Raw genomic sequence first — 13,861 nt, 5'->3', positions numbered from 1 at the left:
CAAAAAAAAAAAAGATTTGGAGTTGTTTCTAGGAAATGGGGAAGACATGCATTTTGTTGGAAGCACGTAGTTTCAATTTGGACACTCTCCACATTTATATTTTATATTCTATAGAAAAACTATACAATATATACATCATTCTTTATTTATTTAGGTGTTGTAAAAAATTAACTAAAATTATATCCAAATTTAAATCCAAACAAAAAAAAAAAAGTCAGAAATTATTATTCACTGATAATGAAAACTGAGTCCCCCCCAGTTCCCGCGAAAACCTCAGTCTTGTTTCCTTCTATGTCCTTTCTCTCTCTCTCTCGCAACCGCTTCTGTGTAAACGTTATGATTTGATAAAATCAGAAAAACAATCAAACAGAGGAAAAAAAAATTAAAAAAAGGTGTGTCAAATATGGAAATTTCAATTAATTCTCTGAGGTAATTTCTATTATTAACAAACGTCGTCGATGTCTACGACGGAACCGTCGCCTGAGAACGATCAGGATCCACAACCGTCCTCCACCAACGCGAAACAACTGAATAAGATCCCTGCGATTCCTTCCCGTCATCCGGAGGAGAAGGTTACGCCGGAATCAGGTTCGACGAGTCACGATTCGCCGGAGATTCTTGCTCCTTCTTCCTTAAGTTTGAATCATATCAGAACGAAATCGTCTCCGGCGCCGTCTCCTCTAAGGTTTTCCTCGGGTCAAGATGATAAGGACGTCGTCGTCGTCGTCACCAAGGAGAAACCTAAGGTTGGAATTGTTGATGCTCGCGCTGATGCTCGTGTTAGATGGCCGATTCCTCCTCATCAACCCGATCAAGGTTTGTTTTCTCGTTGATTCGGTTTTTCGATTTAGGATTTATGGAATTTTCAAAATCCAACTCCGATGATGATGATTCGTAATGATCATGAGGTGTTTGTTGTAATGTCTCTTAGGGAAAAAAGTTCAGTGGAGCCAATCAAAATCTCAACGGGTGCCTGCGAATCCCAATCCAGGCTTAGAGGTGAGAGTGTCTTCTTTGTATGGTTTTCAGTTTCATGAGAATTTCACATTGCTAATTCTGTTTTTTGTTGTTCTTATCTCAATTGCAGAGTTCTCATGTAGGTCTTGCTAAAGAAACACAGTCTCCACGTTTCCAAGCCATATTGCGTGTGACGAGTGGAAGGAAGAAGAAACCTCATGACATCAAGAGCTTCTCTCACGAACTCAATTCTAAAGGTGTTCGACCTTTTCCCGTTTGGAGATCGCGAGCTGTTGGTCACATGGAGGTTAGTATTTACTGATTCCTTTTGTAGTTTTAAAATGAGTTCATGAGTTCTTCGGCTTCGTTTGGTTAATGCAACTTCTGGAATTGTTTTTTTTTTTTTTTTGTAGGAGGTAATGGCGGCGATCAGAACCAAGTTTGATAAACAAAAGGAAGATGTTGATGCTGATTTAGGAGTTTTTGCTGGCTACTTAGTGACCACTCTAGAGAGCACTCCAGAATCTAACAAAGAGTTAAGAGTTGGGTTAGAGGATCTGTTAGTTGAGGCTCGGCAATGTGCAACCATGCCAGCTAGTGAGTTTTGGCTTAAATGTGAAGGTATTGTTCAGAAGCTAGATGATAAACGTCAGGAGCTACCAATGGGAGGTCTTAAACAGGCTCATAACCGTCTTCTTTTTATCCTTACTCGTTGCAATAGGCTTGTGCAATTTCGTAAAGAGAGTGGTTACGTTGAAGAACACATTTTGGGAATGCACCAGCTAAGTGATCTCGGTGTTTATCCAGAACAGATGGTAGAAATCTCGCGACAACAAGACCTTCTTCGAGAGAAAGAAATCCAAAAGATAAATGAAAAGCAAACTCTAGCTGGCAAAGAAGATAATCTTGATCAGAACTCTAGCAGCGGAGCTGATGGGGTGGAAGTAAATACTGCTAGGAGTACTGATTCAGCTTCGAGTAATTTCCGGATGTCATCTTGGAAGAAGCTTCCATCAGCTGCTGAGAAAAATCGTAGTGCTAATAACACTCCCAAGGCTAAGGGGGAGAGCAAAATCCAACCAAAAGTTTATGGTGATGAAAACGCTGAAAACTTGCATAGCCCGTCAGGCCAGCCTGCATCTGCAGACAGAAGTGCTTTGTGGGGTATCTGGGCGGACCATCAATGTGTGACATACGATAATTCCATGATTTGTCGTATCTGTGAAGTTGAAATACCAGTCGTACATGTAGAAGAGCACTCTCGAATATGCACAATCGCTGATAGATGTGACTTGAAGGGAATTAATGTAAACTTAAGACTTGAAAGAGTAGCTGAAAGTCTTGAGAAAATATTGGAGTCATGGACGCCGAAGAACAGCATAACTCCAAGAGCAGTTGCCGATTGTGCGAAATTATCAACATCCATTAGACATGAAGATCTGGATGAAATAACTCAGAGATGTTCAGTTGATATGCTTGATTGCGTTCCTCGTTCGGAGAATACATTTTCTTTGGATGAACTGACTATCTTGAATGAAGCTTCTGTAGCCAATGGAACAAAGGACTCGTCATCAGGAAGCTTGACACCACCATCACCAGCAACACCGAGGACAAGCCAAGTCGATTTACTACTAAGTGGTCGAAAAACAATATCAGAGCTTGAAAATTATCAGCAGGTAAATGTTTACATTCTATTCATCTTCCCCCTATTAAATTATGCAGAAAATCTCATTTATTTATTTCAGCCGAGTATTCAACTTCTCCTTAACTTTTATTTTCTGCTTTGTTGACAGATAAACAAGTTGCTAGAGATTGCTCGCTCTGTGGCAAATGTGAATGTATGTGGATACAGTTCATTGGACTTCATGATTGAGCAGTTGGATGAGCTAAAGTACGTCATTCAGGATAGGAAGGCAGATGCCCTCGTGGTAGAAACGTTTGGAAGACGCATTGAGAAGCTACTGCAGTAATCATTTTCACTTATACTGCTTTTGGCTCATCATTACTGTTTAACTGCAACTTCATTCATGCTGATTTATTGTTTCTCAAATCCAGGGAAAAGTACATTGAACTTTGTGGGTTGATAGATGATGAAAAAGTAGATTCGTCTAATGCCGTGGCGGATGAAGAAAGCTCAGCAGATGAGGATACAGTACGAAGCTTACGGGCAAGCCCACTTAATCCGCGTGCTAAAGATCGAACATCAATAGAAGACTTTGAAATTATAAAACCAATTAGCCGTGGTGCATTTGGAAGAGTATTTCTTGCCAAAAAGAGAGCCACCGGTGATTTGTTCGCCATAAAGGTTGGTGTTACTAACAAAATACTATTTCAGTTTGGCTCTAGAAAGCATAACTCAATGTTGTCAGAACCATCATACAGGTTTTAAAGAAGGCTGATATGATCCGTAAGAATGCTGTTGAGAGTATCCTAGCTGAGCGTAACATCCTTATATCAGTTCGTAATCCATTCGTGGTATGTAATACAAGCAATTTATAACTGCCCTCATGAATATATCTGTGAAAATTGTGGTGCTTTCTCTAAGGCTTCTTTTAGCTGTGCAGGTTCGGTTTTTCTATTCGTTCACATGCCGGGAGAATCTTTATTTGGTTATGGAGTACTTGAATGGTGGAGATCTCTTCTCCTTGTTGAGAAATCTTGGCTGCTTGGATGAAGACATGGCCCGCATTTATATTGCAGAAGTTGTAAGGCCATTTGTAACATCTCATGATTTACTCAATTGTGTCGGGACTAAGACATAACTATCCACATGATAGAAATTGAATTCAATCAAATGCTTTTTCAGGTTCTTGCTCTGGAGTATTTGCATTCTGTAAATATCATTCACAGAGACCTAAAGCCAGACAATTTGTTGATCAATCAGGATGGTCACATCAAGGTCAATATTGTGTTATGCATTATGAAATTGATAGCAAGGCCGCTTGTCTCGCAAAATATAACCCTTGTAATTACAGTTGACAGATTTCGGGCTTTCCAAGGTTGGTCTTATCAACAGCACAGATGACTTGTCAGGTGATGCATCACTGGGAAACAGTGGATTTTTTGCAGAAGATGGAACAAAAGCTCAACATTCACAAGGAAAAGATAGTCGTAAGAAACATGCAGTTGTTGGAACTCCTGATTATCTTGCACCTGAAATACTTCTTGGAATGGGTCATGGTTAGTATTTCATTTTCCTGTCATTCCATGCCATCATTTATTTGTTCATGGACTTATCATCACTACTCATAACAGGTAAAACCGCTGATTGGTGGTCAGTCGGTGTTATTCTTTTTGAGCTTCTCGTGGGTATTCCTCCTTTCAATGCAGAAACCCCACAGGTATATTTTCAAAATGAAATCATTAGATATCAGAAGTAGACATTATGTTAAGGCCTTAACATTTTCTTTCATATATGGGTTTCCAGCAAATTTTTGAAAATATAATCAACAGAGACATACCATGGCCTAATGTGCCAGAGGAGATATCTTATGAAGCACATGATCTAATCAACAAGTAAGATCACACACTTTTTGGATATGAATCTCAGAAACTTCATCTCTTTCTCATGTTTTCTGTAATTTTGCCATTTTGATTCTTCTACACGCCTTTACTGGAGATCAAAGTGAAAACAGAACATGTTGATTGTGTTAACCTTATCTACTTATCTCCTTCTTTTAGGCTGTTAACTGAAAATCCTGTTCAAAGGCTAGGGGCAACGGGAGCTGGAGAGGTAAGTCTCTATTAATTCAACCCTACTAGCTAACATTTTTCAAGTCCTCGGGTCTCTGAATATCTCCTTACAGGTGAAACAACATCATTTTTTCAAAGATATTAACTGGGACACGCTTGCCCGGCAAAAGGTTCTTTCCATATTCAGAAGCTAAATTAAGTTTCTTTACAAAATCAAATCTCTTACCAACGTTAACTTATCTATTGTTACAGGCTATGTTTGTGCCAGCAGCTGAACCACAAGACACTAGTTACTTCATGAGCCGGTATATATGGAACCCGGAAGATGAAAATGTCCATGGAGGTAGTGATTTTGATGACCTTACAGACACATGCAGCAGTAGCTCTTTCAACACACAGGACGAAGATGTATGACTTTTTTCACTCTTTCTCTTTACTTTTTTTTCCTCTTACATTCACTTTTAGAGTTATCATCTGAATGCTCACAGAATTATAAAAAAAACGTTAATGTTGTAAAACAGGGTGATGAGTGTAGTAGCTTAGCAGAATTTGGAAATGGACCAAACCTTGCTGTGAAGTATTCCTTCAGCAATTTTTCGTTCAAGGTCAGTTAGTTAGTCCCCAAGATTTATCTGTTTTGAAATATTTATCCCTTAGGAAATGCTTAAATCTTTGACAATGGTTTTGTGGTATCAGAACCTCTCACAACTCGCTTCGATCAACTACGATCTTGTTTTAAAGAACGCGAAGGAATCAACAGAAGCTTCGAACCAATCAGCCCATCGACCCGAAACATGATGACTAACATGTATGGATCATCATATTTAACTTGAAGAAGCGCTGATTGGTTCCTGGTTCAAACCATAAAAGAAAAGTAATAATAACTTTGGAAGCATAGCATAGCTAGGAAGCAAAAGAGCTACAGAGATTTGAGTATGATATTAATTTATGTAATTACATGATACACATATTGAATTACAAGATTTTTTAAATTAAATATAAAAAATTCTTGAATTTGTATACAATATGTGTAAACTGTACTCTGTTTTATTATATTATCCAACGTAAGCTCTAAAATATATCTGTTAGTTCCATATGAAATCAGTGGAGGCTATCATCGATTATACTATCAGAGACATAGAAAGTGCAAAGCACGTATTATAATTGATTAGGTAAATTTGGGAAATTACTGTTGTTTTATTCGTTATACTGGTCCAACTACGTAAATTATGGTTATAGTCTTATAGAATGATGTCAACGAACCTTATGGATTGATCAACCTACGGCCTAATAAAACATACTCTAATCATCGAAACAACCAAGTTCTAAATCGTCGTACCCCAAATCTCCATACTTCAACCACAACGATGACGAAGAAGAACATGATGACGCAATGTCGCCGGACAATAGCATCGTAAGCTCTCCGGCTCCTACTCCGTCATTTTTCATTAAAAAGCTCCACGGCTGATCGTCACCGTCCACATCAGCCAACTCGTTTAGATTTCCAGCTGACGTGTCATTCTGCAAAACCACAGGTACTACTACCTCTGGCTCACTCGGAGGCTTTGGACTGTTGACCTTTAATACCTTCTCCTCCTCGTTGACTTTTTGTTGGTCAAACCGACGATGTGTGTTTGGATCAATACCCATTCTTATAAGCTTTCTCTTTATATGAGTGTTCCAATAGTTTTTAATATCGTTGTCTGTTCTTCCCGGTAACTCTACTGCAATCTTCGACCATCTATAACCATTTTATATACATAACGGCATTAGAATATTTCACATTACAAGTAGAAAATCACATATATCTAAAGTTGAAAATAAAATAACACATTAAACCTGTTGCCAAGACGAGCATGAAGATCAATGACGAGTTGGATCTCTTCTTCACTGAAAAGACCTCTCTTGAGATCTGGCCGGAGATAATTAGTCCACCGGAGACGGCAGCTTTTACCGCACCGTCTTAGTCCCGCCAGTTTCGGCACGTTCCTCCAGCACCATCCACCACCGCTGCCATGTATCCTTAGGAAATCAACTAGCTTCCCATCTTCTTCCACTGTCCAAGGTCCCTTTCTTAATCCAACCTCATCACAACATGGTTTACGACCACCCATAATCATATATGGTTTTCAAAACGTTCCATTAAACAAAAGTTTGTTATTGTATATTTGGAAATCGTGAAAGTAATTGGTAACCAAGTTTATCTCAACTAACTAACTATATATATAAACACACGTATGGAGTTTCTTGCCCCCTTTTTTTTTGGATGCTTAAGATTTAATTAATGTATTTTACAGTCAGAATAGAAAACTGAATCCGAAATTTTCTTGGAACTTTTGTGATGTTTTTGTGGATATACGATTGTTAACTAATGTATATATTATAATTCGATGCAAACATCCCCTATATAATAAAACGGAAGTACACGACATTTTTGTAGACTATATAATATATATATTTATAATTTTTTTGTTATAAACTTGTGACATATGTGCATCATAATATACGGGTTAGTCTAATTTTTGGTAAGTAAGGATAGTATGGATTTAGTTAATTATAGTAACATATTAATCAATTATAGGTAACATTTAAAAGATAAGGAAATTTTTCAACCTAATTAAAACAAAAATATGTGATTCTTTTTTCACATTTATTTTATTTTATATTTAAATTATTTTAATTTTTTTATCTAATATATTTAGTTAATAAAATTTATGATTTTTTCTGCATATGATGTAATTTAAATTTTTTAAAACAAACATATATTGCTCAACTGATGAATAAAAAATATATATAAAATGCCCTACATCACCTAAGAAAACTAGGCAAAGATTCAAAGTCATATTAATAAAAAAGAGACCAAAATGATTATGAATATGAATCAGCAGAAACCTTGATTTATCAGGTATTGAAATTAAAAAAATTATGCATTTTATTATGGTTCTTTATTTTAAAAAATTTCAACTTTTAATAAATTTAAAAATTCAAATGTGTAACTTTTATAAAATTTTAAAGATTATTAATATTTCAGTTATTAAAACATTTATCTTTTTATAAAATGTTTAAGATATGAATAATATTTAAACTTTATAAGAAGTTCAAATATTATAAGTATTTCAATTTCTAAAATAATAAAATTTATTCAAACATTTTAAATTTTAATAATATATACGAATTAAAATATCACATGACGGGTTATATGGCACGACATGTTTGAGTTGATATTAATAGAAAATTAAAATATCATTAATTCGGTGCTACATGGATAAATATCATCTCATTATTTTGTGAACTTTTTAAAAACTTTAAAGATTATTAATATTTCAATTATTAAAACATTTGATTATTATAACTGTTTAAGATATTAATAATATTGAAACTATATAAGAAGTTCAAATATTATAAGTAGTTCAATTTCTATAAAAAAAGAAAAATTTTAAAAATATATTTTGATTTTTATGAAGTTTTTTTGCGGTGTACAACGAATTAAAATATCACACAATATGGCTAGATATGTTTGAGTAGATATTAATAGAAACTTAAAATATCATTAATTCGATGTTAAATGGATGAAATATCATCTCATTATTTTGTTAACAATATGAATATTAGATTAATAGACGTATCTAATTAAATTGATTAATTAATATTATAATAAAATAATTAATATGCGGTATAGTGTAGATTAAGGCATATAATTAACAGTCAAAATACAATATATAATTTTAAAAACTAAACAAATCAAATAAAATTAACAAACAGAAATTAATATTTTTTATCAAATAACTTAAACTGCAGTGTACCGCGGATCAAAATCTAGATCTACTAGAATAGATCTTACAAAATAGATGTTATTTTTATAAGTTATATTCAACATATGATTTCATGGCATAGTGTTTGAGCAAAAAAAACAAATAAAACAATCATATATATAACAATTTAAATAAAAATTACAAAATAAATAAAATAAATGTTAACACGTGTTCTAGCACGAATCCAATTCTAGTTTTATTATTATTTTAGCTGCGAAGTTATTAAATTACTTTGGCGTAGTACTACAGTGTCATCTACTCTTACCAATTATACATAAATAATACATATCTATATGAACATGTATGTGAATAAAATATTTCTTGTTTCTCTAATTTCAAAGCTTCTATTAAATTTATCTGATGTAAAAAAAAAAATCTAATAAATTTTACATTTTATTCAAATTTTTTCTTCTTTTGACAAAAAATGTGTTGAGGCAAAACCAATTTGTGCAATGAATAAAGAAAATTAATTCTTGTTTCCTTTGACCCTTGATAAATCAAAACTAGCATTGGTGGAAAAATTAATTTGCTTGTAACAAGTTTATAACACATGATCATACTACATACAGTTAAAAAGTGTTCAAGTTTTTATTATTTCTTCTTCGATGGTTGTCAAAAATGTATTATACCCTCCATTATTACATTAGTTATGTTTACTTCTCATATTAGAATATAGTTATTTAGAAATATAAAGGGATATTTAATTTCTTTGGGAAACAGAGATAAATAAACGATGTTTAATAAAATATTTTTCAATTAGAAAATAGCATTATTTCAGTTTATTNATGTGGATATTATCAATATTATCTACTGTCCACAAATATTAAACTGACGAAGTTCAGCACGATGAATATGGCAAATGCATAAGGTTAGGTTTCATCTAGATTCACACAAATTTGTTTGTTCTTTGAGCAAAATGAAAAATTTTTTTAAAAAAAAAAAAAAAAAAAAAAAAAAAAAATTGAAAAAAAATGTAAGATTTTTTAGATTTTTTTTTTCTTTTCTTTTTTTTTACATCAGCAAGTGTTTAAACATTTACTAGAAATGACCTAATAAAAAGAAAGAGAGTGTTTTACCAAAAAAAAAAGAAAAAAAGAAAGAGAGTGAATCTCTCTCATATCTTTGAGAGAGAGAAAGCATTGGTTACTCTTTTGTAATCTCCGTTGTGTTCTGATGATTCTCTGATGAATATTCCGAGCTAATCTGCTGAGGTTAGAAATATTGGTGACCAAGTCAAGTCAATCTCTTCCGGGGATATTTGGCAAAAGGCGATGTGGTACAATTGAAGGCAAATAGAGATAGAGGTTTCTCGGAGGACTGAGATGATTCGCTGGCCGACGAAGGATGTTTCCGGTGAAGATGAGTCGGTGATGGCGTTGTTGACGAAACCTTCTTCTCTCGATTTCCCACGTTGCATAACACGTGTCTTCAATTTGTTTTCCTTATCTTCAAATGTTTTGCAATTAGTGGGCTTTCTCGTGGCCTTTCTTGTACCGAATATGTTTCCATTTGGGCTTTATAAAATATATTTAGAAAAAAAAAAAAAAAAAAAAAAAGAGTGAACACCGATTTCTTATATCTTTATGTGAATCATAATCGTATTTGACTATTTGAGTGAAACTAATTTTGAACTTTTTTTTCTTTTTTTTTTTTGTTGTTGTCAATGAATGAATTTTGTTTAGATCTGGATAATTCTAATCTCGTAAAAGTATAATATATACTTAACTCACTCAACTACGAGTAGTCCTCTATATAATAAAACAGAAATATACAACATTATTTTGTAGATTATATAATTTTAATAAGTTAGTTACAAATATGTTATAGATTAAGTTTTATATTATTTGTATATTCTGGATTTATTGTTTCCAAAAATCTTAAAAAGAATATTCTAAAGAATCATTTAATATTATCTAATTTACCATCTTAATTTTCTTTATTAAATTATTCATCAAATAAAATCCTTTAACATCTAACTTAACATATTAATTTGTTAATTATTATTATACTTCACCTCTCATTTTATATATTAGTCTATTTTGTGAAACAAATAAATTCTCATATTATTTATTATAATTAAAAAATATTTTTATTTTCGGATATACTATAAGTTAATTTTTTAAAAACAAATATAAATGATTCAATCTATAAAATATTCAATTTTATTAATATTATTCTTTAAAAACAATATCTATTGAATTAAAAAATTTACTGAGTAACGGGTCAAAATTTGAATATTTAAATTCAATTTCATACTTTTTTGTTGAATTTTATAATTTTATATAATATAATAAACTTTAAATAATTTATTTTGAAATATTTTTAAAATATTGAAACTTGATATTAAAGTTAGAAACTATAAGTACTCTAAATTGGTTTGTTATAGCAATGTCAATAATTGTTATAGCAATGTCAATAATATGTCACTATAATATGCAAGAATTTTAAAAAACCAAGTATATTAAAATAAAAAGTATAACAATATGTTAAATTACTCATAATATAATAAATCGCTATTTAAAAACTAAATTCACAAAATTATGTCTTATAATGACATTCAAGTCATGAGGTAGAATATACATTGTTGAAATAAATTCACATACATAAACTAATACAACATATTAAAATTTTATTTTAAAATAGAAATATACAAAATTTTGTATAAAATAAAATTTAATCAGTGTTATAGCACGGATACTTATCTAGAATCATTAACAATATAAAACTTACAAAATAAGTGTCTTTTTCAAGTCATCATATTTAACATATGATTTTATTACATAATATTTTATCCAAAAATTTTTTAAAAAATAATCACATAAATTCTATTTTATAAAAAAAATTACAATGTAAATAAAATGAATTTCTAACTGTGCTCTAGCACGGATCTTAATCTAGTCTATGTATTATTTTGGTAAAAAGAAAGCAAAACATAAGGAAAAATATAAACATCTATTAAAAAAGAATTACTAAAAAGTTTTAAATTGAGACATTAAAGGGCTGTGAAGGATGTGGATATCAAAACGTTGACATTTATTTATTAAAAAAAAACAAAAATGTTCTTTAACAAACAAAATAAAAAGAAAACCAAACAAACGAAGATGTAACATGCTTAGCCCTTGGCCGTGTCGCTTTGTAACGTCCCACGAACCAGCATACGGCAGATACGATCAAGATGAAAAAGATAATGGTTGCAAAGATCAAATATAAGAACAAAAAAAGGAGAGTTTTGAGTTTTCGAAATTTGGGAAATCGGTAGCCTTAACCATTTTGTATGTTTTGAACAAACAATATGATTTGCAAAGATTTTCTAGTAGCATGAAATGTAACTATTATCAAACTAAACTAAATATTTATTTTCACTAAAGCTAATCAAGTCATATATAGGGGATGGGTCGATGGGATGCAACTTTCTGTTAAAAATTGAGAGTCTTGTATAAGTTATATTATACTATATACAAGTTAAAAAAAACTAATCCATTGAGATGAGATCCAATAACTTTTGATATATATAGAAATGAATTTCTCTTAGTCAACTACGTACATATTCATATATAATTATAAGTCATTTATACAACTTTGTGCAATTGGCTACAAACGAAAGATATATATCTATGTGTTTTGTGTGTAACGATCCGATCGGATCTGGTTATGTGATTGTATATTAACAATATCATTGATATTTCTTAGGACTTGGAACGAAAGTGAGTGGAAGATGCGTGATTTTAAATATGAAACAAATAACCAAAATATCAAATGAATCATGGTGATTAGTGGTATGATACTACTAGTATCAAGTACGAGTGCAGTCCAAAAAGGTTGTCATGCATTGTGCTATAAATATTTGAACCACAACTCTTTCCTATACACACTTAATTCTCTCGACTTCAAGAAAATTAAACAGCAATGGCAAAACGATACCAAGCTCTCTTTCTACTACTCTCCGTCTCCTGCCTCGTCTCGTCGGAGCTTACAACCGCCACAGTTAGTCCAACTAGAACTTCCACAAAAGCACTAAACTTCATTCAATCCTCTTGCAAATTCACAAAGTACCAGTCCCTGTGCGTTGAGACTCTCTCGGTCTACGCCAATACGATCAAAACAAGCCCTCGACGTCTCGTGGATACAGCTCTGAAGAAAATGAAAGCCATGACGCAGGACCATTCACAGAACCAGACACTGCCACCTTCGCCAGCTGTAAACCCAAGGGCAACATCGTTGAGTCCTGTAAGTAAGAGGCTCAAGAAAGGGAAGGAAGAAGAACAGCTTACAACAGCAAGAAGAGGTCATCGATCCGAAGTGGTGCATACTATTTTTTGTTCGAGGAAAATTTAATAAAGATTTTGGATTCAAAAAGTGAACTACTGTAGTAGCTACACAGAGAAAATGTTTTGGAATTTCACAAATGCCATTTTTAAAACAAAAGTTATGAGAAAAGTCATTATGTAATTTTTTTTTCTAAACTGCCACTTTTAAATTATATGCTATATATAAAAAACAGAAATACCCTTAAATTAAAAAATTAAGAGAGATGAGACATGTGGACAATTGTTTTGTGCGGCTCCCAATAGAACATTAATGACACGTTTCTCTTTTATTAAGTTTGTGTTTTGGTAGACAATATTGTCTATCCAATTATTATAATACAAGAAAATTTTGGACAATAGTTTTTATTTAAATTTGGACAATAATGATAATTGTTTGATATTATTGTCTATCAAAATGTGGTAGACAATCTATCCAATTAGTATAAGACAAACAAGTCTTTTCTGCACAAACTTTTTCATTGCTCATATTAGTGATTGACCAAAATAGAGTACATTAGAGGAACAAAATAGTAGGGTTTATATAATAAAATTTTAAAGATAGATAGACAAAAACGCAAGGAGGGACAACAGACAAACATGTCTACCGTAGGTCAGTGCATTTGAGCTAACTCCATCGACGACGAGAGACCAAAACCAAGAAGAGTAATGATCATTCATCTGTGCTAAACTCGACATTGTTTTACACTAATCTTTGCTCATCACCCAATGATTCTATAATCCTCTCCTCACACAAAAGAGAAAGCTTTGGAGTTGAATCTTGGGTTGTGGCAGTTTTTAATTATGTTAAAGGAGAAAGCTTCGGAGTTGTTGGAATCGACCACCGCATCACACCTTGAAGACCTTGAAGAATGAAGATGAAGTAGATTTATGTGAAGAAATAATTGTAGATTTTAATCATTTTTGGGTTTCAGTCTTTTCTGATGGACATGTGTCAACTTCATAAATGCCATGTGTCAAGTTCTGGAAGCAAATTCAAATGGTACCCTACTTTGTTATATAAGATACTAGTCTTTATGAGAGAAAAAAAGAATAACATACACTCTTTTAATTATCTTGATAAGTAACAACAAC

At 32.4% G+C, this 13,861-nt stretch overlaps 2 protein-coding genes and 1 pseudogene across 2 annotated transcripts; 1 reads left to right on the top strand and 2 right to left on the bottom strand.

The window, feature by feature from the left end:
- On the top strand, positions 259-5,674 carry LOC104726797 (probable serine/threonine protein kinase IRE). The gene is made up of 17 exons (XM_010445740.2): positions 259-816; positions 932-999; positions 1,088-1,264; positions 1,371-2,633; positions 2,751-2,923; positions 3,013-3,262; positions 3,340-3,432; positions 3,522-3,662; positions 3,764-3,856; positions 3,933-4,137; positions 4,213-4,298; positions 4,385-4,473; positions 4,639-4,690; positions 4,764-4,820; positions 4,903-5,058; positions 5,172-5,255; positions 5,347-5,674. The coding sequence occupies exons 1-17, from the start codon at positions 459-461 to the stop codon at positions 5,446-5,448; spliced, it is 3,447 nt and encodes a 1,148-aa protein (XP_010444042.1). The 5' UTR covers positions 259-458; the 3' UTR covers positions 5,449-5,674.
- LOC104726796 (protein ODORANT1-like) lies at positions 5,855-6,817 on the bottom strand. Its single transcript, XM_010445739.1, has 2 exons — positions 6,490-6,817; positions 5,855-6,391 (listed from the first exon to the last, which is right to left on the bottom strand). Exons 1-2 carry the CDS (start codon positions 6,768-6,770, stop codon positions 5,953-5,955), a joined length of 720 nt encoding a protein of 239 aa, XP_010444041.1. The 5' UTR covers positions 6,771-6,817; the 3' UTR covers positions 5,855-5,952.
- LOC109127568 lies at positions 9,574-9,970 on the bottom strand (annotated as a pseudogene).

The sequence above is a fragment of the Camelina sativa genome, chromosome 11, assembly GCF_000633955.1.
Source record: "Camelina sativa cultivar DH55 chromosome 11, Cs, whole genome shotgun sequence".
Taxonomy (NCBI): domain Eukaryota; kingdom Viridiplantae; phylum Streptophyta; class Magnoliopsida; order Brassicales; family Brassicaceae; genus Camelina; species Camelina sativa.
The sequence above is the reverse complement of the archived record's forward strand: the minus strand, read 5'-3'. Positions and strand labels throughout refer to the sequence as shown.

Coding starts and splice junctions, on each gene's coding strand:
- LOC104726796 (XM_010445739.1), bottom strand. CDS start 6,770: ATGATTATGGGTGGTCGTAAACCATGTTGTGATGAGGTTGGATTAAGA. Junction 6,392..6,489: donor CATGCTCGTCTTGGCAACAG/GTTTAATGTGTT, acceptor AAATGGTTATAG/ATGGTCGAAGATTGCAGTAG.
- LOC104726797 (XM_010445740.2), top strand. CDS start 459: ATGTCTACGACGGAACCGTCGCCTGAGAACGATCAGGATCCACAACCG. Junction 1,265..1,370: donor GAGCTGTTGGTCACATGGAG/GTTAGTATTTAC, acceptor TTTTTTTTGTAG/GAGGTAATGGCGGCGATCAG. Junction 2,634..2,750: donor AGCTTGAAAATTATCAGCAG/GTAAATGTTTAC, acceptor CTTTGTTGACAG/ATAAACAAGTTGCTAGAGAT.